Consider the following 25,692-nt stretch of genomic DNA (forward strand, 5'->3'; position numbering starts at 1 on the left):
AACGGGGTACTGATTGTGGGTGATCAGCCATGATCACAGTAAATGGCAGTGCTGGCTCAAAGGGCTGAATGGCCTACTCCTGCACCCATTGTCTATTGTCTGTTGAATGCTCATATCTCTGATACATGTGTTATTTGTTGTGTTTTTCCTCAGGATGGAAATTAGTAACACTGAAGATTCCTACTGTAATGTGACAAATGCTTCACAATCTGCTTGGTGCTGTGTCTATATTTAAATCTTTTAATAAGAAAATTTTCAGATGCTGGAAATCCAGAGAAACACACTCAGAATGCTTGGGCAATTCAGCAGGTCAGGCAGCATCTATGTAAGGGACCAAGTCAATCCTGATGAAGGGTCTCTGCCTGAAACGTCGACTGTTTTTCCCACCATAGATGCTGCCTGGCCTGTTGAGTTCCTCCAACATTCTGTGTGAGTAGTCAGTGTTTATTGATTTAGAGTTGTCTGACACAGAAACAGGGCCCTTTGGCTCACCATGTTGATGCTGACCTTTTGGCCCATCTACACTAATCCTCCTTGACTGCATTAGTAGTGTATCCTTCAATGCCTTTCCTATCCAAGTGTCTCTCTAAATGCTGCTTGCACATTGAAATTGGATCTGATTCTTCTGCCACAACCATATTCCAGATGTGAACTATTTTGTATTTAAAATTAGTACATGCCTCTTGAATCCCTTAAAACTCCTCCTCAGCCTAAACCCAAGTTCTCTTGTTTTTGATACTTTGGGTGGGTGGGGGGGGGGGGGGGGGAGAAAGAAGAGCTGATTATCTGTCCTGTTTATTCTCATAATCTTAGATGGTGTACCCCTTGGCTGCTTTGCTCCAGGGAAATCAAGTCCACCCTACATAATCTCTTCCCACATCTAATATCCTCCAAGCTACAGCCCCAGCAACCTGGGTTCAATTCCACCACCGTCTGTAAGGAGTTTGTATCTTCTCCCCATGACTCTGAGGTTTCTGTGGGAGTGCCTGTTTCTTCCCACATCCCAAAGATTACAGGCTAGTAGGCTAATTGGTGACATGGGTCTAATTGGATAGCATAGGCCCTTTAACAGGCCCTTCTGACCCAATCTAAATTTAAAAATTCTCTAAATTAAAAAAAATAATTCTGGTGAATATCCTCTATACTCTGTCCAGTGCATCCGTATCCTCCCAATTCAAGCAGAATTGCATGCAGTAACGGTGGCTTACCTGGTGTTCTTTAAAGTCGCAACATAACATTCTAACTTGTATTCATTGCTGCAACCTCTGAAGGCCAGAATTTTGTACTGCTACCCTGTCGACCTGCATTGCAACTTTTAGGAGACTGCAGACTTTAACCCGAAGATCCCTGTGTATCAGTATTCTTCAGTGTCCTACCATTTACCGTATATGTCCTCCTGCTGTGTGACTTTTCAAAATGTATTACCTCAACCTTGTTGGTATTCAATTCCATCTACAAGCACTCTGCCCCAGCTTTCCAGCTATTCTACAAAACCTGCTGTGCCTTCATTGCTGTATATAACTCTACCAGATTTAATGTCATCTGCCACCATGTCTATTGTGACTCCTATTTTAACAACCAAGTTGCTAACAGCAAAGATCTGAATATCTACCCCTGAAATACTCTGCTGGTTATGGACCTTCAGTCAGTAAAGCCTTCCCACTCATAATCACATCAATTTTAGATCCAACTAGTGACTTGATGATGAGGGGGACCTTGTTTTGTTAAGTAACTCTAAGTCCATATAGGGTACACCGACCACCCTGCCTTCATCATTCTCCTTTGTTAACTCCTCAGCAAACTCAGTCAAGTTAATGAAGAAACTCCCCCCCCCCCCCCACAACACAGTCATTCTGACTATCCATAATCACTCCCGTCTTTTCCAAATGTAGATAGATCTTGTCCCTTAGAATTCCCTATTAATTTCCTCAGTACTGGACTGAAATTTATTATGCCTTTCTTAAATAAAGCAACATCAGCTTGTCTTCAAGCCTTTTGGTGCCTAGCAAAGATACAAAACTATCAGTCAAGGCCCCAGCAATCTCCTCATTTGTTTCCCATCTGGCCCTAGAGATTATCCACCCTTGTCCGTTCCAAAACACCACATGCTTCCTTTTTAATATTGAAATGCTCTAGACCGTCGGTATGTTATATCTGAACTCTATTCTCCCCATCCTTGGTGAAAACAAATGAGAAATATTTATTTATGACTAAGCTACATCAACTTGTTTTCCCCTTTATAGATTATAGACATAAGTGATTATAAACACAAATTATTCCTTTGCTCCTCAAGGGTACGGACCATTACATGTTGAAGGAGAAATAGGCCATTTAGTCTATCGAATCTGCTCTGCCATTTGATCATGGTTGATCCATTTTCCTCTCAACCCCATTCTCCAGCCTTCTCCCCATAACCTTTCATGCCCTGACTTATTAAGACTCTATCAAGCTCCATCTTAAGTACAGTCAAAGACCTAGCCTCCACAACAGATTGTGGCAGTGAATATCACACATTCACCACCCCCTTGTTAAAGAAATTCCTCCTCCTCCTCTGTTCTAACTGGGCATCCCTCTATTCTGAGGTTGTGCTCTCTGGTCCACGACTTCCTCAATATAGGAACCATCATCTCCATATCCAGTCTATGTAGGCCTTTCAACATTCAATAGGTATCGATGAGATCCCCCTCATTTCTCTAAATTCCAGTGAGGACTGGCCCAGAGCCATCAAATGCTCCTCAAGATGAGCCTTTCAATCCCAGAATCATTTTTGTGAACCTTCATTAAATCCTTTCCAATGTCAGCACATCCTTTCTGAGACAAATGGTCCTAGAACTGCTCACAATACTCCAAGTGAGACCTCAGCAGTGCCTTAAAGGTACAATATGCATTCTTGGTTTTATATTCTAGTCCTCTCAAAATGAGTGCTAACATCGAATTTACTTTCCTTACCACCAACTCAACCTGTAAGTGTACCTTTACAGAATCCTGCACAAGGACTCCCAAATCTCTTTGCTCCTCTGATATTTGAATTTTCTCTCAGTTTAGAAAATAGTCTGCTTTTATTCCTTCTAACAAAGTGCATGACCATAAACTTCCTAACACAGTATTCCATCTGCGAACTTCTTTGCACATTCTCCTGATCTGCTTAAGTCCTTCTGCAGACTCCCTGCTTCCTCAATGTTACCTGCTGCTCCACCTATCTTCATATTGTTCACAAACTTGGCCACAAAGCCATCAATTCCATCATCCAAATAATTTACGCGTAATGTAAAAAGAAACGGTCCCAAAACCGATCCCTGTGGAATATCACAAGTCACTGGCAGCCAATCAGAAAAGGTTCCCTTTACTTCCATTCTTTGTTTCCTGCCAATGCTCTATCAGTGCTCTTACCTTTCTTGTAATACCATGGGCTTTTATCTTGCCAGGTAGCCTTGTATGTGTGGCACCTTGTCAAAGGCCATTTGAAAATCCAAGCACAGAATATCCACTGACTCTTTGTCTATCCAGCTTGTTATTTCCTCAAAGAATTCCAGTAGATTTATCAGGCAAGATTTTCCCTTGAGGAAACCATGCTGACTTTGGCCCATTTTATCATGTATCTCTAAGTACCCCAAAACCTCATACTTAACAATAGACTCCACATCTTCCCAGCCGCTGAGGTCGGGCTGTAATTTTCCTTCTTCTGTCTCCCTCCCTTCGTAAAAGGTGGAGTGACATTTGCAATTTTCCAGTCCTCTAGAACCATGCCAGAATCTACTGACTCTTGAATTATAATTAATGCTTACACAATCTCTTCAGCTACCTCTTTCAGAACCCTTGGGTGTAGTCCATCTGGTCCAGGTGACCTATCTACTGTTGTAGCGTGGATGAAATTACCAGAGAGACAGAGCCACTGGTAGATACAAAGCAGCTTTTCTTTATTCAACACAACAAGCAGGCATCATACGGACAGGGACGCTTTCGGTAGAAAGGTCTGCTAGCCCAATGTGGGCTCGATATTTATATGCTAAACAAAAAGACAATCGCTACTTAAAAAGTTAGAGACAATGCTTCCTTTTGAAGCTACATACAAACGTCACACCTTCTAACTTCAACCTTTCCTTCCGATGCCAGCATGTCTGGGTTGGTATCCACAGCCTTTAGGAATGCAATTAAATACACAATACATTTATTTGGCATTTTATGTGCTAACATAGAAGGCAATTAATATTTATAATGTATAGATAACACTGTCTTCGAAACTGCAGCATCTAGTCAAACTACAGCGCCAGAAGCATCTGGTATTCGCACCTTTTTAGGAAGCGCATTGTTGTGGTTCAATCCACAGTACTTTGTCAAATAGAAGTCTGGTGGCCAAAGTCATTTAAGTGTAAGCGAATCATCTACCCAAAAAAACTCACTCTAACAGTTCCTCCTCTTGGCCCTCCTGGACAAAAATTAAATTTGTATCAGGAAAGGCCAACCTAGGAGGATCTGCTCAAATAAGGCCACAAAAATGCCCTGTCTCAAAATTCCCCCCCAACTTTATGTACCTCGTATCTATCCTAGCATTATCTAATCGCTACCTACCAAGTGTTAAGCAGAGAGGCTGTTCTAAGTATTTAGGAAATGCGGCTCCTTTGGTGTGCCTGCTCTTTCCCTACAGGCTGACTGCAGCTTAATTACATTATTTTGTCTTCAGCCCTTTATCCTCTGGTCGCTGAAACTCTCCTTCCAGGAGCACCCACAGGCGCTCTCATCAATGTACAAGAAGGGTTGGGGTGGCCTCTACGTAAATGTCTGCAAGGACCTCTCCCTTGTGGCACTCCCTTCCGAACTGTTCGGTCGATCACTGGCCCAACTGCTGAAAAGGGCCCAGCTCCTCAGACTGGGGGTGACTGCTTTCAGATGCCGTGTGCAGTCTGAAATGCCATCGAAGTGGTGGAACTTGCCGTCTCTGCTTTAACTCAAAAATCCCTCCCTGTCTATTTCCCAATAGATTTCTATATACTATGCTATAAAATTTATCATCTACCTTCAGCAACCAGCCTTCTTTACAGAGTACCATCATCATCGCACCATCACAGGCTATTCATGGTTTTCTAACATGCTCTTGGTGTCTTCTGCTACACTGTCAGTGTTTTCTTCCTTTGCTTTTCCTCTGGGTATGTTTTCATCAGTTGTGGTCAGGTCTGGCATGGCTGGCTGGTGTTACTCTCTTAGATTCTCTGTGATTACATGGTTACTGGGAACACTCGGTTCCCCACTCTGTCTGTGGGAGCAACAAGAGGGTGAGTCGTATGCTTTAACCTGAGTCCAGTGTTTCCACTGGCTGCCTCGCCGAGTCTGTACACAGACACACGTATCATTGGTTACGAGTACCGTCTGTGGTCCTATCCACCTGGGGGCAAACCCCGGCCTTTCTGGCAGCACCCTCACCATAACTTGGTCACCGGGCTTTGGAAGGACTATCCCCTTTCCCCCTGGCTCTCTCTGAGCAGCAATTTGCTTCAACACTTTAAATTTGATACAAAGGTCTTCCACATGTTGTGTCATTCTATCCCTGTAAGGCCCAGGCTTCCCACAACCCGCAATTACCCCATAAGGAAGTCGCATTGCTCGCCCCATCAATAATTCGTAGGGGCTGAGACCCAACGTGTGGTTCGGGGTTGCATGCAATCTCATCAGGATTCCTGGTAATTCATCCACCCATGTCTTCCCTGTCTCAGCTATAGCTTTGGCTAACGCATTCTTGATTGTTCGGTTCATCCTTTCTACCATCCCTGAACTCTGGGGGTGGTAGGGTACGTGGAATCGTTGTGGAATCCTTAGCTGTTGGCATATTTCCTTCATCACTTTCCCCGTGAAATGTGCTCCCTGATCTGAATCCACCTGAACTGGGGTTCCCCGCCCTGGGAGGATTCCCTGAGCTAGGATCCATGCAGTGGTGTGGGTGGTGCAGTCCTTTGTTGGGAAAGCCTCTACCCACTGAGTGAAGTGATCCATAATTACCAGACAGTAACTTTTCCCCCTGCTTTTTGGCAGGGGCCCTGTGAAGTCTGTCTGGATGTTCTCCCAGGGTCCCCTTGGCCAAGGCTGATCTGTCAGCTGTAGCTTTCTGCCCTTACCAGGGTTATGCTGGGCACAAATGATACAACAGTGGCAGAATTTCTCAACATCCCTGCCCATCCCTGGCCACCACCAGTCCTTCCAGAGGATTGTGATCATGCTCTGCCTTCCTGATGCATTCCCCCATGATATAACTTTATCTGTCTAATACAGGGTGGGGCCACCGCGACTCTTTCCTCCCCATCTGTCCAGCACCCATCTGATCCCTCCTTTGCTCCTTTTCTCCTCTATTTTTCCTTCTCTTCTGCCTCTACCTCTTCATATAATTTTACTAAGCTGGCTTCTGTCATTTCCTCCTGCACACTTGCAATTGCCTCTTGTTCCTCTCTTGCCTTATTCGCAGTAATGTCTGCCCTAAGAAGAACTGGGAAATCTTTATGTTCTGGAGTGGCCACAGTCTCTCTGAGTATCCCCTGGTGTTTTTGTTCCTTTGCTATACCCTGAACAGCAGTCAGTGTGTCAGTTTGTATAAGGTCCTGCTTGAGGGGTTTATACAGACCCTCCTCTATTTTAACTGGGTTTATCTTTACTCGACCACAATCTTGCTTGTGTGTAGCCCACACTGCTGGGAACTGCTGACAATGTAACCCATAGGCCCCATCCGAGCTGCAGTCTCTGATGATCGGGGCAGCTGCGACTATGCTAGGCAGGTTGTGTATTCTGTTGGTTGTATGCGTTCGCTGCCCCTGACTCGTCCGTATTATTTCTCCCTTTCCCGAATCTATAACAGCTCCTGCTTCCCGTAGGATGTCTATTCCAAGGATGGTGCCCTCGTTATTTGGACATACCCAGAAATATACTGGAAGCTGCATTGCCCCGATTTCTAGTGTTTGCTTCTTGCTTCTTTCTGCTTTTACTGTTTTCCCTCCTGCACCCCTGATGTAACTGGCCTGTCCGGTTGTTGGTAAGGATAAATCTGTTATCGATACTGATGCCCCTGTGTCCACTAACGTATTGCATTGCCGTCCCCCTAACAATGCCGTTATGTACATCCGTGAGTCACCAGCGCTGGCAGTGGAGCTGGCTGCCACATCTTTTTCTGCCTTAAGAGGCGCTGTTACTAGCTCTTTGATCTGATTCTCAATCAGACTGGGTATGATGGGATGAGTGACTGGGTGTCTCCCGTGACCTTCGCCTGGGTTTTCCTCCTCCCTTTTGGACACTGTCTCCAGCCATGTCATGTCCTGCTAGGCCACAGCTGTGGCATATCAACTCTTTCACTGTCTTATACCTGGTACGGCAGTCCTTTGCTAGGTGCCCTGGCTGCTGGCAAGCAAAACAAACTCTCCAGGACATCACAGCAGCTGCATCCGCTACACCCACTTTACGATTTCTCTTGCCTTTTCTTTGGTCTCTCTCACTGGCCCATGAAACTATCGCAGAGTAGGTGGACCCTACCATTATGCTTAAATCTAAAATGTCCTGGTGGGCTGAGCTCAGGCCTTCCTTCAGCATTTTTAGGAAAACTGGGTCATCCCTCCCTGGATTATCCAACCCAGAATACTCCTCGTATGCTCGATATTTACGTTCTGTGTAATCCATGGCTATCTCGTCAGCTTTTTGAATCACTGCCATTATCGTTCCCCAGCTACTCTTGCCTCCCCCCAGCCACTGCCTCACTTCCCCTTTAAAAGAGCAATATCCTTCTTCATTACTGGCGCTCTCAGTAGTTGCCCACGTACCATCCCGCACACCCTGGGCCATCCTGTCCCACATATTCCTCGGGCACTTGGCTTTCACTAACATGTGTATATCTTTAAGTTGCATCTGGTGAATTTCAACATTTCCTCGAGCTTGCGCCAGAATTCTGAATTCCCACAGGTGACTTTAAGTGAGGGCAACTCGGACAAAATGCTCTGTTTCTCCCCGGGGGTTAAGGGCTTATGAATAGTCGTAATCAAGGTCAAGGGCTGGCTCGGATCATCAGGGTTCTCAACCTGATGTTGCCTGACTTCAATAGGTGCCATTCTGGTTGATCTCTCTGGGTAAAGCCTCCCCCTGAGATATCCCCACACTAATTCCCACACTATGCAAAATATAAAAGATGGGTACCAGTTAAACAACACATAGTTAAAACCGCAGAGTATGTACTCCACAATCTGCCACTTTTGAGTACCTGAACTCATGATGCCTGCTGTATTCCCTTGCATCACACTTGCAAACACATACACTAAAATGCAGCTCCCCGAACGAGTATACACGCCCCTACTCTGGTGTCTCGAGCCGTACCATTGGTTACCACCTTTCGCAACTGGTGGTCCAAGTCTCACCAAGTTAATATGCAAAGGTTCCTCACTTACATAAACACACATGCACACGCACACACTACTTTTACATCTACCAGTTCAGCTCTCCACGTTCGTGATACTTCGTTCCTGTGCACCACTGACCGAACAGATCCAAGTGTGAGTGTTATTTTAGAAAAATACTCACCAACTTAGACTCCTAGGAATGCTGGCCATTCGACGGGTCACGAAGTATCCCACTCCTGACACCAAATGTTGTAGCGTGGGTGAAATCACCGGAGAGACAGAGTCACTGGTAGATACAAAGCAGCTTCTTTATTTGACAAAACAAGCAGGCATCATACGGATGGAGACGCTTTCGGTAGAAAGGTCTGCTAGCCCAATGTGGGCTCAATATTTATATGCTAAACACAAAGGCAATTGCTACTTAAAAAGCTATAGACAATGCTTCCTTTTGAAGCTACAGACAAACATCACACCTTCTAACTTCATCCCTTTCCTTCCGATGCCAACATGTCTGGGTTGGTATCCACAGCCTTTAGGAATGCAATTAAATCCACAATACGTTTATTTGGCATTTTACATGCTAACATAGAAAACAATTAATATTTATAATGTATAGATAATACTGTCTTCGAAACTACAGCATCTAGTCAAACTACAGCGCTAGAAGCATCTGGTATTCACATCTTTTTAGGAAGCGCATTGTTGAGGACTCAATCCACAGTACTTTGTCAAATAGAAGTCTGGTGGCCAAAGTCATTTAAGTGTAAACGAATCATCTACCCAAAAAACTCACTCTAACATCTACCTTCAGACCTTTTGGCTTCCCAAGTATCTTCTCCTGAGTAAGAACAACTGTCTATCTGACACTTTCGAACTTCTGGCATACTGCTAGTGTCAACCACAGTTGTCTTCCTGCCTTTAGAATACTACTTGGGGTGTCTCTATCCTGTGCATTCCAAGTTGCTCCCAGAAACTCCAGCCATTGCTGTTCTGCCAGCATCCCTGCTAGTGCCCCCTTCCAATCAACTTTAGCTAGCTCCTCTGTTATCCCTCTGTAATTTCCTTTACTCTACTGTAATACTGATACATCTGAATTTAGCTTCTCAAATTGAATTCTATCATATTATCACCACTGATCCCAAAGGGTTCCTTTACTTTAAGCTCCCTAATCCAATCCTGTTCATAGAACATAGAAATCTACAGCACATTACAGGCCCTTCGGCCCACAATGTTGTGCAGACTATGTAACCTACTCTAGAAACTGCCTAGAATTTCCTTACTGCATAACCCTCTATTTTTCTAAGCTCTGTGTACCTATCTAAGAGTCTCTTCAAAAGACCCTTTTGTATCCGCCTCCACCATCGTCGGTGGCAGTACATTCCACGCACCCAGCACTCTCTGTGTGGAAAAACATGCCTCTGACATTCCCCTTGTACCTTCTTCCTAGCACCTTACAACTATTTCTCCTCGTGTTGCCATTTCAGCCCTAGGGGGAAATGCCTCTGGGTATCCACACGAACAATGCCTGCCATCATCTTATACACCTCTCATCCTCCGCCAAGGAGAAAAGGCCAAGTTTCCTCAACCTATTCTCAGAAGGCATGCTATCCAATCCAGGCAACATCTTTGTAAATCTCCTTTGTACTCTCTGTATGGTATCCACATCCTTCCTGTAGTGAGGTGACCAGAACTGAACACTGTACTCAAATTGGGGTCTAACTAAGGTCTTGTATAGCTGTAACATTACCTCACAGCTCTTGAACCCAATCCCATGACTGATAAAGGCCAACACACCATACACCTTCTTAACCACACAGTCAACCTGCGCAGCAGCTTTGAGTGTCCTTTGGACACAGACCCCAAGATCTCACTGATCCTCCACACTGCTAAGAGTCTTACCATAAGTATTATATTCTGTCTTCAAATTTGACAAACCAAATGAACTACTTCATACTTAACTGAGTTGAACTCCATCTGCTACTTCTCAGCCCAGTTCTGCATTCCATTGATGTCCTGCTGTAACCTCTGACAACCTTCCATATTATCCCCAACTTTTGTGTCATCAACAAACTTAATAACCCAACCTTCTACTTCCTCATCTAGGACACTTATGAAAATCAAGGAGGGGTGCCAGAACAGATCCTTGCGGAACACCACTGGTCACCATTCTCCATGCAGAATATAAACCATCTACAACCATTCTTTGCTTTCTGTGGGCAAGCCAATTCTGGATCCACAAAGTTAGGTCTCTTTAGATCCCATGCCTCATTACTTTCTGAATGAGCCTCGCATGGGGAACCTTATCAAATGCCTTACTGAAATCCATATACACTACATCCACTGCTCTACCTTCATCAATGTGTTTTATATGTTCAAAGAATTCAATCAGGTTTATAGGGCATGACCTGCCCTTGACAAAGCCATGCTGACTAGATTTTTGTCTCTCCAAGTGGTCCTAAATTCTGCCTCTCAGAATCTTTTCCAACATCTTGCCCACCACTGAAATAAGACTCATTGGTCTATAATTTCCTGGGTTATCTCTACTCCCTTTCTTGAACAAGGGAACAACACTTGCAACCTTCCAATCCTCTGTTACTTCTCCTGTCCCTATTGATGATACAAAGATCATCACCAGAGGCTCAGCAATCTCCTTGCTTCCCTCAGTAGCCTGGGGTATATCCCGTCTGATCCTGGTGACTTAACTAACTTAATACCTTTCAAAAGTTCCAGCACATCCTCTTTCTTAATGTCTATATGCTCAAGTGTTTCAGTCTGCTGTAAGTCATCCCCACAATTGCCATGGTCCTTTTCACTTGTGAATACTGAAGCAAATTATTCATTAAATACTTCTGCTACCTCCTCCGGCTCCATGCACACATTTCCAGTATCACACCTGAATGGTCTTATTCTCTCATGGCTCATCCTCTTGCTCTTCACATACTTGGGGTTTTTCTTAATCCTGCTCACCATGGCCTTCTCATGGCCCCTTCTAGCTCCTAATTTCATTCTTGAGCTCCTTCCTGGTGCAATTGTAATTTTCTAGAGCTCTAACAGTACCTACTTTTCTCTTCTTAGCTAGATTTTCTACATCCTTTGTACACCATGGTTCTTTTACCCTACCATCCTTTCCATGTGTCAGTGGAACATACCTATGCAGACCACCATGCAAATGTTCCCTTACGTTTGCCACATTTCCCTGAGAACATCTCCCAATTTATGTTCCCAAGTTCCTGCCTGATAGCATCATATTTCCCCCTACCCCAATTAAATGTTTTCCCAAATTGTCTGCTCCTATCCCTCTCCAGCGCTATGGTAAAGGAGATAGTTGTGATCACCACCTCCAAGATGCTCTTGCACTGAGAGATCTGACACCTGACCAGGTTCATTTCCCAATACCAGATCAAATACAGCCTCTCCTCTAGTAGGCTTATCTACATATTGTGTCAGGAAGCCTTCCTGAACATGCCTACAAACTCCACCCCATCTAAACCCCTTGCTCTAAGTAGATGGTTTCAACAGGTGCATTTAATGTCAGAGAAATGTATATAATATACAGTGGCATGCAAAAGTTTGGGCACCCCGGTCAAAATTTCTGCTACTGTGAATAGCTAAGTGAATAAAAGATGAACTGATTTCCAAAAGGCATAAAGTTAAAGATGACACATTTATTTAATATATTAAGCAAGAAAACTTTTTATTTCCATTTTTTACAGTTTCAAAATAACAAAAAAGGAAAAGGGCTGAAGCGAAAGTTTGGGTACCCTGCATGGAAGTACTTAGTAACACCCCCTTTGGCAAGTTTCACAGCTTGTAAACACTTTCTGTAGCCAGCTAAGAGTCTTTTAATTCTTGTTTGAGGGATTTTCGCCCATTCTTCCTTGCAAAAGGCTTCTAGTTCTGTGAGATTCTTGGACTGTCTTGCATGCACTGCTCTTTTGAGGTCTATCCACAGATTTTCGATGATGTTTAGGTCAGGGGACTGTGAGGGCCATGGCAAGACCTTCAGCTTGCGTCTCTCGAGGTAGACCATTGTGGATTTTGAGGTGTGTTCAGGATCATTATCCTATTGTAGAAACCATCCTCTTTTCATCTTCGGCTTTTTCACAGACAGTGTGATCTTTGCTTCCAGAATTTGCTGGTATTTAATTGAATTCCTTCTTCGCTCTACCAGTAAATGTTCCCCGTGCCACTGGCTGCAACACAAGCCCAAAGCATGATCGATCCACCCCATGCTTAACATTTAGAGAGGTGTTCTTTTCATGAAATTCTGCACCCTTTTTTCTCCAAACATACCTTTGCTCATTGTGGCCAAAAAGTTCTATTTTAACTTCATCAGTCCACAGGACTTGTTTCCAAAATGCATCAGGCTTCTTTGGATGTTCCTTTGAACCTTCTGAATAGAACTTTTTGGCCGCAATGAGCAAAGGTATGTTTGTAGAAAAAAGGGTGCAGAATTTCATGAAAAGAACCCCCCTCCAACTGTTAAGCACAGGGGTGGATCAATCATGCTTTGGGCTTGTGTTGCAGCCTGTGGCACGGGGAACACTTGCTGGTAGAGGGAAGAATGAATTCAATTAAATACCAGCAAATTCTGGAAGCAAAATCACACTGTCTGTGAAAAAGCTGAAGATGAAAAGAGGATGGCTTCTACAACAGGATAATGAACCTAAACACACCTCAAAATCCACAATAGACTACCTCAAGAGGCAGAAGCTGAAGGTTTTGCCATGGCCCTCACAGTCCCCTGACCTAAACATCATCGAAAACCTGTGGCTAGACCTCAAAAGAGCAGTGCATGCAAGACAGTCCAAGAATCTCACAGAACTAGAAGCCTTTTGCAAGGAAGAATGGGTGAAAATCCACCAAACAAGAATTGAAAGACTCTTAGCTGGCTACAGAAAGCGTTTATAAGCTGTGGTACTTGCCAAAGGGAGTGTTACTAAGTACTGCCATGCAGGGTGCCCAAATTTTTGCTTCAGGCCCTTTTCCTTTTTTGTTGAAACTGTAAAAGATGGAAATAATAAAGTTTTCTTGCTAAAATATTAAAGAAATGTGTCATCTTTAACTTTATGCCTTTTGGAAATCAGGTCATCTTTTACTAGCTTAGCTATTTACAGTAACAAAAATTTTGACCGAGGTGCCCAAACTTTTGCTTGCCACTGCACATCCTGAAATTCCATTTCTTCGCAGACATCCACGAAAACAGAGGAGTGCCCCAAAGAATGAGTGATAGTTAAAACATTAGAACCCAAAAGCCCCCCCCACTCCCCCTCCTATGCACAAGTAGCAGCAAGGCAATGACCCTTCCCCCACCCCAACAACAAAAACGCATTAGGACCCTCCACCGAGCACTCGAGCATGCAACAAAGCGTCAATAAAGACACAGACTTGCAATACCCCAAAAACCACTCGTTCACCCAGTAATTTGACATACCACAGGCTCTCTCTCCCTATTAAGGGAAAAAGAGGTGTCCCTGTTTCACAGCAAGAGTGGAGACGTAACTAACAACTCACTGAATTATGATGTTAAAAGTCTGTTGCTTTTTCCAGGCTCTGCACCAAGAGAGTTGGCACCATACAGGCGCAGCTTCCCGGCAGCTAACCCATTACTCCCGATGTTCCGTATTCTCCTGCGACGTTTCAGTCAGGAGCACCAGCCTTGAATCAGCACGTCCCTAGAGCCATGAAATCCCAGAACCCTGAAGGAGCGCTCGTCTTCTAGGCTGCGTTCTTGGGTTATCAAAAAGCAGCTGGTCGTGGGGCCTTGAGAGCAGGTCCCATCCTCACAAAGAACCGAAGTCAGAGTGTAATTCAGGGTCTTCTACTTGTGCACCAACCTCCCCATCCTCTGCCTCTTCACTTTGGTTCCCACCCCCTTGCAAATCTAGTTTAAACCCTCCCCAATAGCATTCACTATCCCTCCCTCCCAGGATATTGGTTCCCCTCCAGTTCAGGTGCAACACGTCCCACTTGTACAGCTCACCCCTCCCCCAAAAAAGATTCCAATGATCCAAGAATTTGAAACTCTGACCCCTGCACGATCTCCTCAGCCACTCATTCATCTGCGCTACTTTCCTGTTCTGACCTTCAGTAGCTCATGGCACCAGGAGTAATTTGGAGATTACCACCTTGGAGGTCCTGCTCCTCAGCCTCCTGCCTAACTCCCTAAATTTACTGCGCAGGACCTCTGCATCTGTCATTGGTACCAACATGTACCATGACCTCTGGCTGCTCACCCTCCCCTTCAAGAATATTCTGCAACCACTCAGAGACGTCCTGGGACCCTAGCACCCGGGAAGCAACACACTATCCTGGCGTCTCTTTTTGCTGTCACAGGATCACCTATCTGTCCCCCTAATTATCAAGTGCCCTATGACTATTACTTCGCCCAACTTCACCTACCCTTCTGAGGCTCAGAGCTGACCACAGTGCTATTAGTCTGGCTACTGCTGCCTTGCCCAGATAGGTCATCCCCCTCAGCAGTATCCGAAGGGGTATAGACACAATGTTGGCCCACAATGTTGTGCCGACCCTTAAACCCTACCTCCCGTATAATCCCCCACCTTAAATTCCTCCATATACCTGTCTAGCAGTCTCTTAAATTTTACTAGTGTGTCTGCCTGCACCACTGACTCGGGCAGTGCATTCCATGCATCAACCACTCTCTGAGTTAAAAAAAAACCTTCCTCTGATATCCCCCTTGAACTTCCCATCCCTTGCCTTAAAGCCATGTCCTCTTGTACTGAGCAGTGGTGCCCTGGGGAAGAGGCACTTGATATCTATCTATTTATTCCTCTTAATATCTTGTATAGCTCTATCATGTCTCCTCTCATCCTCCTTCTCTCCAAAGAGTAAAGCCCTAGCTCCCTTAATCTCTGATTGTAATGCATGCTCTCTAAACCAGGCAGCATCCTGGTAAATCTCCTCTGTACCCTTTCCAATGCTTCCACATCCTTCCTATAGTGAGGTGACCAGAACTGGGCACAGTGCTCCAAGTGAGGCCTAACCAGAGTTTTATAGAGCTGCATCATTACCTCACGACGTTTTAAACTCTATCCCTCAACTTATGAAAGCTAACACCCCATAAGCTTTCTTAACTACCCTATCCACCTGTGAGGCAACTTTCAGGGATCTGTGGACATATACCCCCAGATCCCTCTGCTCCTCCACTCTACCAAGTATCCTGCCATTTACTTTGTACTCTGCCTTGGAGTTTGTCCTTCCAAAGTGTACCACCTCACACTTCTACCTGTTGCTGAGGGGAATGGCCACAGAGGGACCCTGCACTGACTTCCTTCTCCCTTTAATTCTCTTTGTATTCACCCATCTACTCCTGAATTCTGCACTCTGGGTGTAAAGTCGAATCTATCAATTGCTCTGCCTCCCGGATGAACCTATGTTCATCCAACTCCAGCTTCTTAATGTGGTCTTTCATGAGCTGGAGTTGCTGCACTTCCCGCAGGTGTGGTCTTCCTGGTGACTATCAGGTTCCATGAATTCCCACATCCTACAGGAGGAGCATTCCACTGCCAGACAGGACACGTGGTTCATTACCCAACACCCAGTCTAGGATAGCTGAGCCCTTAGTGGACTCAAGCTGCTCTAAAAAGCCATCTGATAAGCATTCTCAAAGTCTCCCTTTTGGGATGCAGTACCAACCTGATTTTTTCCAGTCTACCTGTATATTGAACTATCGTAACATGCATTTTCTATTTCCTGTTTAGGGTACAAATTGCATCCTGGCTACAGTTCGGAGGCCTGCTTATAATTCCCATCAGGGTTATTTTACCCTTGCAGTTCCTTGACTCTGCCCACTATTATTCTACATCTTCTGATCTTATGTCACTACTTTTTAAGGACCTGATTTCATTTACCAACAGAGCCGTACCATCATCTTTGCCTACCTGCCTGTTCTTTTGAGACAATGTATATTCTTTGATGTTCAGCTCTCAACTATGATTTTCTTTCAGCCACGACTCAGTGACATACCTGTCAATGTCATAACGATATACCTGCCAATCTCTAACTGCATTACAAGATCACTACCTTTTCTCACATACTGTGTGTATTTAATTGTAACACCCTCTGTCCTGTATTTGTTACCCTTTTGACAGATCCTGGGGATTTATCCACCCTGATTTACCTCAGGATAGCAGCACCTCCTCACCCTCCTCTGTAATCTGTACAGGGTCTATGAAGTTCATGCTATTATTTTGCCTCACTTCTGTAGACTCTGTGTCCCTTCTCCTGAGTAAATGCAAATGTAAAAAAAGTATTTAAGATATCCCCTGTTTGTTTTGGCTCCAAACATGAATTACCATTCTTGTCTTCCAGAGGATCAATTTTGCTCCTTGCAAACTTTTTGCTCCTAACATATCTGTAGAATCCTTTAGGATTCTCCTTCACCTTGTCTGGTAGGGCATCCTCATGCCTTCTTTTAGCCCTACTGATTCCTTTCTTGTGTTCGCTTGCATTTCTTGTACTCCATAAGCACCTTGTTCCTACCTATGCACCTCCGTATACGAGCTATGCAACTCCTTTTTTTTTTCTGTCTTAATCAGGGCCTCTATCTCTTTAAAACAAAGGTTCCCTACATTTGTTATTTTTACCCCTTATTTTGACAGGCACTTACAAGCTTTGTACTCTCTTTTGAAGGCCTCTGTCATGTACCATTCAGCTAGATCTTCTAACATAAAGTAACAAACGCAGAATGGATCAAATTATTAGCACATTTATTATTTTACTTGCAAGGAGAAGCTACCTCCAAACAATATGCTGGAGAACAGTGTCTGATCTTGTGTTCCAACGAAACACTTATACTTTCTTTACAAGTGAACAGTAATTGGGATGCTACATTTACATTCTTTATTATCTTTATCTTATCTCATTTGCTCTTTTGAAGCCCTATCCTGTTTTCTTCTGTTGTCAAAACATCTTCTCTGGCAATAAAACATATCTTCTCATTTTTAAAAAAACACTTCCTCCCAAAAAAATATATAGACATTTAAAAGTTTTCCAGTGCAAACCAGTAAAGTACCTTGGGATCTCTTAGACTTCATTTTGTCACGTTATGTTTTACAAAAGTTACAAGTTCATAGACTTCAGGGTTATAAATAAGTTTCCACACCTCCCACTTACCAAGTACTGCTTTGCCAGAAAATAGCCTATCCTAATCCACACTTGCTACTTCATTTCTGATACCATCAAAATTGTCCTTTCTCTAATTTGTACTCTTAACCTATGGACCAGACATATCTTTATCTGTATTTACTTTGAAACTAACAGCATTGCCCAATTGGAAAAATTTAAAAACAGTTGGATAAATCTTACATTAAATGTATGGCAGAAGGTGGTTAATTTATGTGGAATTAATAACATGTTAAAACTCTTCAGATGGTGTGCATATGATACAGAATTCCTTCCCAGCAGAGGAGATAGAAGATTTGAACTATGGATAAAGAAGGGTCTTACAACCTACCTCTCATTTATACATAAAAGAGTATTACAAAGTTTCCAAATCCTGCAGGACAAACATGGCCTAGAACATAATGACTTTTTTAGGTACCTTCAAGTACGAAACTATGTTAACCAGAGTTGTAGATATACAGACCTATCAACAGTAGAATTAGAATTTTTCAAGATTCTGAATTCGGCTTGCAGTTCAATACCTAGTAAATTAGTTTCTCGATTATATAATGCACTCTCCCATGCTAAAAATGTAAACACATTGTATATTAAAGAGAAGTGGAGAAAGAAGCGGGGTTGGTACTTTCAGAGGAGGCTTGGGGGCAAATATGCAGCTTTCAGTGGTCTTTGAATAATTCTTTGACTAATTCTTTGACTTGGAGAGAACATTGTGGGAAAAATATTATAAGATACTTCAAGACCCCATATCAGGAAAAATATAAAGATACAAACGTGACGTGTTGGAGAAGGTGTGGCTCCAAGGGGGTAAATCATTTCCATATTTTCTGGGATTGCCCTAAATTAAGTTAATATTGGGAAGGTATTCATAGAACATTAAGGTACTTAAGACCCAGATACCTCTAAACTTTGAGACGCTCTATTTGGGGCATGTATTGTTTCTTGAACAGAAGGAAGATATAAAGTTGCTGCAGGCCCTTTTAGTGGCAAGTAAGAAATCAGTCACTAGAAAGTGGCTAAATCCAATACCATCTACATTAGAAGATTGGCACGAAATTATCTCGGAAATATTTAAAATGGAAAAGTTGACTTACTCCCTGAGAGTTCAAAAAGAAAAATTTTATCAAATCTGGAATAAATGGATTGAATATATAACCCCAATGCGAGCAGACTTTAGATGACTCTCCTAATGATTTATACTGCTCTTCTCATCAACACAGTAATATTGCTAATGTAAGCACCCTTGGTCTAAATGTTTACTGTTTTTGGTTTTTTTTGGAAAATAGAATTAATACAAGTAAAGGAAAAGATTTGGGAAAGGGATAAAAAATGATAAAATTAAGTAAATAAGTACATAGGGATTGGGAAATTATGTTTGGGGGCAGGAGCAAGCATGAACAAGTTAGGATATAAACACCTACAATGGTTGTTACATAGGTTTACATACAACATTTTGGACCAGAAGAAATGGTCCAGAAGAGATATATGGAAATTATTATTAATCCACTATTATTACTATTTTTCTTAACAACTAATAACATTACTTAGCCTAATAGATTAGAATTTCCACTGTACATAATTATCTATTTAGGTGTCTAATTTCTTTTTATATCATCTCAATGTGTACTTAAGAATGTATAAATAATTATAGTTTTATACACATAAAAAAATGGAAAAGGTTATACATGTGAAAAAGGTACATGATACTTGTAATTCCTTATCCAAATAAAAATAAAATTAAAAAAAAAGAAACTAATAGCATTATGATCATTAGATGCAAAATGTCCCCCAATACAAACTTCTGTCACCTGCCCTGCCTCATTTCCTAATAGATCAAATATTGCACATCCTCTCCTTGGGAAACTTTCCTGAGCACATTTGACAAACTCTATGCCGTCTAGTCCTTGGATAGTATGGGAGTCCCAGTCAATATGTGGAAAGTTAAAATCACCTATTTATGTTTCATACAGCAGTCTGCAATCTCCCTATGAATTTGTTCCTCTAAATCTCTAAGACTGGGTGGTCTATAATGACTCTTTCTTGTGGTCATACCTCTATTTCTCAGTTTCACCCATAACACCTCACTAGTCAGTTCTCCAGTTTGTCCTGGCTGAGCACTGCTGTGACATTTTCCCTGACTAGTAACACCACCCCTTTTCCTTTAATCTCTCCCACTCTGTCATGTCTAAAACAACAGAACCCTAGAATATTGAGCTGGCAGTCCTGCCCCTCCTGCAACCGAGTCTCCCTATTGGCTACAATATCATAATTCCAGGTGTTGATCCATGCCCTGAACTCATCTGCCTTTCCTACAATACTTCTTTCATTGAAATATATACAGCTTAGGGCACTAGTTGCACCATACTCGATGTTTTGATTCCTGACTGAGGTTTTGCCAACATCTGCCTCTACAACCTCTCCACTGGTTCCCATCTGGCACTTTGGTTCCCATCCTCCTACAACTCTATTTCAAACCCCACCATGCAGCATTAACAAACCCTCCCACTAAGATGTTAGTCCCCCTCCAGTTCAGGTGTCAACTGTCCCACCTTCCCTGGAAGAGAGGCTAATGATCCAAGTATCTTGTGCCCTCCCTCCTACACCAACTACTTAGCTATGTGTTAAATTGTATAATCTTCCTATTTCAGGCTTCACTAGCATGTGGCATGGGTAACAATCCTGAGATCACAACCCTGGAGGTCCTGCTCTTAACCTGGCACCAAACTCCCTAGACTCTCTATGCAGAACATCATTACTTGTCCTACCCTTGTCATTGGTAACTACATGGACCACAACGTCTGGCTGCTCATCCTCCCACTGAAGAATGCTGAGAACTCTTATCTGAGGTGTCCTGTATCCTGGCACCTGGGAATCTCATTCATAGCCCACAGAACCTCCTGTTCGTTCTCCTAACTAACGAATCCCCTATCACCATAGCATACCTCTTCTCCCTAACCCCCTTTCCCTTCTGAATCACAGAGCCAGATTCAGTGACAGAGACAGACTGCTGTGACTTTCCTCTGCTAGATCATCCGAAGTGATATACCTGTTGTTGAGAGGGATGGCCACAGGGACTCCTTAACCCCTTTCTCTTTCCTGACTGTTACCCAGTATCTGTGTCCGACACCTCGGGTGTAATTATCTCCATGTCCTATTTATCACCCCTTCAGCCCCCTGAATGACCTGGACTTCATCCAGTTCAGCTCCAAATCTGTAACATGGATTGTTAGAAGCTGCAGCTAGATACATTTCTCATAGTTGTAATCGTCAGGGACACTGGAGGTCTCCCTACCTTCCCATATCCCGCAAGAGGATTATTCTGCTGTCCTGCCTGGCATCTCTACTGTCCTAACTAAGCAAATGTAAAGAAGGGAGGGAATTAAATAAAAACTCAACGTATAGCTTTTCCTTGTTGCTTTCTCTGACTGAAGTTTCTCCTTGCTGAAACCACTATCTCTGTTCTCTCTGAGATGGCCGCTGCACTTGCCCCGCCTTCCTTCAATCCCAAATGAATGGTCACTGGTCATGAGCTCCCAAATCTGCTGCAAGCTGCACTTGGTCAGGTGCAACTTTCCCTTTTGTACAGGTCATGCCTTCCCCTGAAGAACTCTCAATGATTAACCTTGCCTCCTGCACCAGTACCCCAGCCAATTTATCTGCCAAATTATCTTATTCTTGCCCTTATTGATGAGATTACTACCCTGGAGGTCCTGCTTTTCAGCTTTATACCCAATTCCATAAATTCTCTTTTCAGGACCTTCTCCCTTTTCCCTGTGTCATTGGTGCCAATATGTGCCAAGACTTCTGTCTGCTTTCCCTCCCCTTTTAGAATGCTGTAGACCCGATGTGAGACATCCCTGACCCCGGCAGCGGGGAGGCAGCAGACCATCCGAGTGTCTCTATCTCATCCACAGAATCTCATGTGCACTTCTCTAACCATGGAATCCCCTTTCGCTACTACAGTCCTTTCCCCCTTCCCTTCTGAGCCTCAGTGGCAGAGATCTGATCTATGTGGCTTCCCCCAGTTGGTGCTCCCTGCCAACAGTGTTTAAAGTGGTATACTTATTGGGGGGAATGGCTACAGGGTTACTTTGCACCAACTCCCCATATCCGTTTCCTCTCCTGACAGTCACACAAGCACCCTTTTCCTGCAGCTTAGGTGTGATCAACTCCCTGTAGTTCCTATCTATCTCCTTATCAGTTTCTCTTGTGAACCAAAGGTCACTGAGCTGCAGCTCCAGTCCCTTAACATGTTCTCTGAGGAACTACAACTTGGTGCACCTGGTGCAGATGTGGTTATCCAGGAGGCTGGAGGTTTTCCAGAATTCCCACACCTGACACAAAGAACCCAGCAAACCTCTGGAGTTCACCTCACTGCTCTCTCTATGTACTAACAGAGGAAGAATAAAGAAGAAGAAACTTACCAGATTTTTTCCTCGCCCAAACCTGTTCTCACCGAAACCTGATGAGCCAAAGCCTCCCCCTCCAACACTGGTCCACTCACAATAGCTACTCCGCTCATCCTTATTTTAATTTGCCCTGGCTAATGAATCACAATTTGATTGGGTCACTGGAAAATCCTGAAAATCCATTTAAATCTCACTCATGAACCTGTGAGTGCCCTTTCTCTCATTCCCAATTCAACTGGGCTGTCAGAAAAACTTCTGTTTCCTTTGCTCCTGAACTAATAAAATAGTTCAAACAACACACACAAAAAATGCTGGTGAACGCAGCAGGCCAGGCAGCATCTATAGGAGGAGGTACAGTCGACGTTTCGGGCCAGGACCCTTCGTCAGGACTGCCTGGCCTGCTGCGTTCACCAGCACTTTGTGTGTGTGGCTTGAATTTCCAGCATCTGCAGATTTCCTCGTATCTGCATTTTTAAAATAGTTCAGAATTCTCATGAATTTTGCTGCCAATGTTCTTGGTTGCCTTTTTTTTTGCCCTTCTGATTTTCTTAAGTCTGCCACACCTATATTCCTCAATGGATAGGTTGATTGTTGTCACTTGTTATGAGCTTTCTTTTTTTTTCCCCTTCAGTAACCTTCCTCATCCAATGTTCCCTAATCCTATTACCTTTCACCATTGTGGACCCATGCTGGCACAGAACTCTTGGTAACTCTTTTGGGGTTGCTGCATGGTAGCGTAGCAACGAGTGCAACGATTTGTAACACCAGCTGCAAGATCAGGGTTCATTTCCTAAGGAGTTGGTACCGTGACAGTGTGGTTTCCTTCAGGCACTCTGGTTTCTTCCCACATTCCAACAATGTACAGTTAGGGTTAGTGAGTTTTGGCTGGTGCTATGTTTGCACTGGAAATGTGCAGACACTTGTGGGCTCATCAGTGCAATCCTTAATGTTTGATGCAAACGGTGCATTTCACTGTATGTTGAAATGGGCATGTGACAGTGAAAGGTAATCTTTAATCTCTGTTTAAAAAAAAAAGTTTTAATTTGTCAGATGTTGCATCTGCCACCAGTCTACCTTTACCAGGTGTCATCTTCCCAAACTCAGCCTTCCAATAATTTAGAAAATTGACATGAGGATCAGTGTTGTCCTTTTACATACCTACCTTGAAACTTACAAATGCTTGTTTGTAAATCTTTCTAGATATTCACTATGTCCTGATAATTTGTGTCTAAATTAAAAATAACTATGTTCTATAATTTTTACAGTTATTAGGAGCCTGTGTCTCAAACTGTGGGAAGATTTTCCACCTAGAAATATGTTCTCGGGACTTCACAAGTGAGGTTGGAAATTTATTAGGCACGTATACTAAGGTAATAAAAGTGGATTCTCGTATTCTCTGAATGATTGAATCAGCTGATTTGTGATGTTAAGTTGCTGTTTTTATTTAACTTCTGCTCGATGAATTTGTACTTGGTGCTAACAAACAAAAATGCATTTATTACAACTGCCTGAATTGTTCCGTAAACTTCGGTCAGTTTAATGGTGTATCTGCATGTAAATTGTGTTCTATTACAGAGGTTCAAGGAAATTATACCTTGGCAACATTTCTTGAACCGCTTTTTCAACCCTTTGAAATGGTGACATGCTTACTATAATTATTTTTGCTCCCTCCACCACCACCATCAGTCAAATGATTGCAGTTTTTATTGTTCCCTGCCCACTTTTAGTCATCTTAATAAAGAAAGCTTGTTAAAGTAGATAGATAGATCCCGAGGGAAGGTGGGTTTCATTACAGCTGCACCAACCAAGAATAGAGCGTAAATATAGCAATACAAAAACCACAAACAATCAAACAACAAATGCAAACTATGCCAGTTGGAAAATAAGTCCAGGACCAGCCTATTGGCTCAGGGTGGCTGACCCTCCACGGGAGGAGCTGCAATTTCAATGGCCACAGGCAGGAACAACCCAGTGTTGTATCTCGGTGGAATATGGCCGAAGTCCAATAGTAAAAAGTTCAATATCCGGTCTACAAACACGTTCCTCGATCGTAACATGACCCGGATTGCACCATCCGTTGTTAACCAGAACAGTAAGCACCCAACTCCTCTACGCTTACTGCTCTCAGTGCACTTCCGGTCAGCCCGAACGGTCTGGAAGCCGTCCATGGAAAAGTTTTGATCGGGTATATCCTCGTGCAGCCCCGTTCCAGTGAAACACATAACATTGCACTCCCGAAATGTTCTCTGACGCCTGGCTAGCGCCGTGAACTCGTCCATTTTATTACCCACCGACCTCCTGTTCTCCATAAGTCTCTGTTGTCTCGACCCGGTCCTCTTTCCTCGAATTTGTGATCTCCCCCTGCATCCTCTGTGTGTTTTCCTTCAGATTTCAGCAGGGGTGTCCGCCGCTCTACCTGCTAAACCGGCTGGCATAAGCGCAAGCAGCTGGTCCCTGGAATAAACAATGCAACCATACTGCTGCCCCGCTAATGAGACGTGTCGGAATGAAACTATTTCCAGCGCTAAAAACCCAAATAAAACTCTCCCTACCAGTATGTTAGGGAGGGTGCAGCTTCGACGTGTTACCGTGAAAAAAAATACAAAAAATACAAAAAAAGCAACATGAAGGAAATCTGAGTTTTCTCTGCTAATTTCTTTTGCACCTCATACTTCTGAGCAAAGGTTTTAATTCTTCCTGTACATATCTTGCCTTGAAAAAGTATTCAGCCCACACAACTATTTTCCCACTTTACTGTCTCATTTTCGAAATTTAAAATATATTGAAGGAATTTTTGAGCTGGTCTACAAAACGTGCATAATGTTAATTCAGAAGAAAGATTCCAAGATTAAAAACTAAAATTTGATACTGAAAAAGTGTTCATCCCCTTTGTAATTACTTCCTCCACGACGCTTGCAGAGACCGCCACCTTAACCGTAGGACCTTCCTTTGGTCTCGTCCGCTCCATACGCCAGAGTCTGTCTTCACATGCTGGGATAGACAACTCCCTACCTCACCGAGGGTTTGAGACCCATCGGCTACCCTCATCTGGTTTAGCCGGCTTATTGAAGCCGTTGTCTGGGGTGTGGCCGCTGTTGCATGCAAACATTTATGCGGAGCCATAGGTGAGAGCTGAGTTCCAGGTGGGGACCAAAGGTGGACAAACCGCCCTGAAAAGGATGCGACAAAAGATGTCCTGGTCATCCACTGTGCCTCGTCCCATCTCCAGCCGTCTCGACTCTTGTCTTGCCGCTGGATCCAGATGGGAATCAGGAAGAGAAAATGAGGCTGACGCTGTGCAACTCTCCCTCACTCCAAATCAAGTGCTAGTCTCGACCCCATCAGCCGGCTGGTGGTGCAGTGACATCAGTGCCGGACTCCAGGAGCAAAAGTTCCTGAGTTCGAATCTAGTCGAGCTGCTCCCGGGCATGCTTCTGTCCGTGCCGGGTTGAGTGTCGAGCTAGCAGCTCAACTTCGTAAAAAAAAATACTAATGGTGTCAAGGTCTTCATCGATGATGATGGACGAACCTTATAATTACTTTCTCAGGTGCAGTATAACTTTGCCTCCAAATTGAATTTGTTAGTGTAGAGAATTGGGGGGTCACCTGTTAACAATGAATTTGTGAGAATAAGTACCCTACTCTCTCTGTACAGTCCAATTCTATGGTAGATTTTCAGTGGACCAAACCAAAATGAAGACAGAGCACTAAGGCAAATCAGGGAAATAACAGTAGAGAAGCGCCAATCTGGGGAAGGGTACAAGACCACCTCAAAGGTG

At 43.5% G+C, this 25,692-nt stretch overlaps 1 protein-coding gene across 2 annotated transcripts in view; it reads left to right on the forward strand.

Annotated features, from left to right (window-relative positions):
- Positions 1–25,692, forward strand: part of stam2 (signal transducing adaptor molecule (SH3 domain and ITAM motif) 2) — a 78,693-nt gene that overhangs the window by 11,793 nt on the left and 41,208 nt on the right. For both annotated transcript variants that reach the window (XM_072260950.1, XM_072260951.1), the window contains exon 4: positions 23,179–23,283. In XM_072260950.1, coding sequence (XP_072117051.1) covers positions 23,179–23,283 — 105 coding nt within the window. The remainder of the gene's footprint in view (positions 1–23,178; positions 23,284–25,692) is intronic.

This window comes from Mobula birostris, chromosome 6, assembly GCF_030028105.1.
Source record: "Mobula birostris isolate sMobBir1 chromosome 6, sMobBir1.hap1, whole genome shotgun sequence".
Classification (NCBI taxonomy): domain Eukaryota; kingdom Metazoa; phylum Chordata; class Chondrichthyes; order Myliobatiformes; family Myliobatidae; genus Mobula; species Mobula birostris.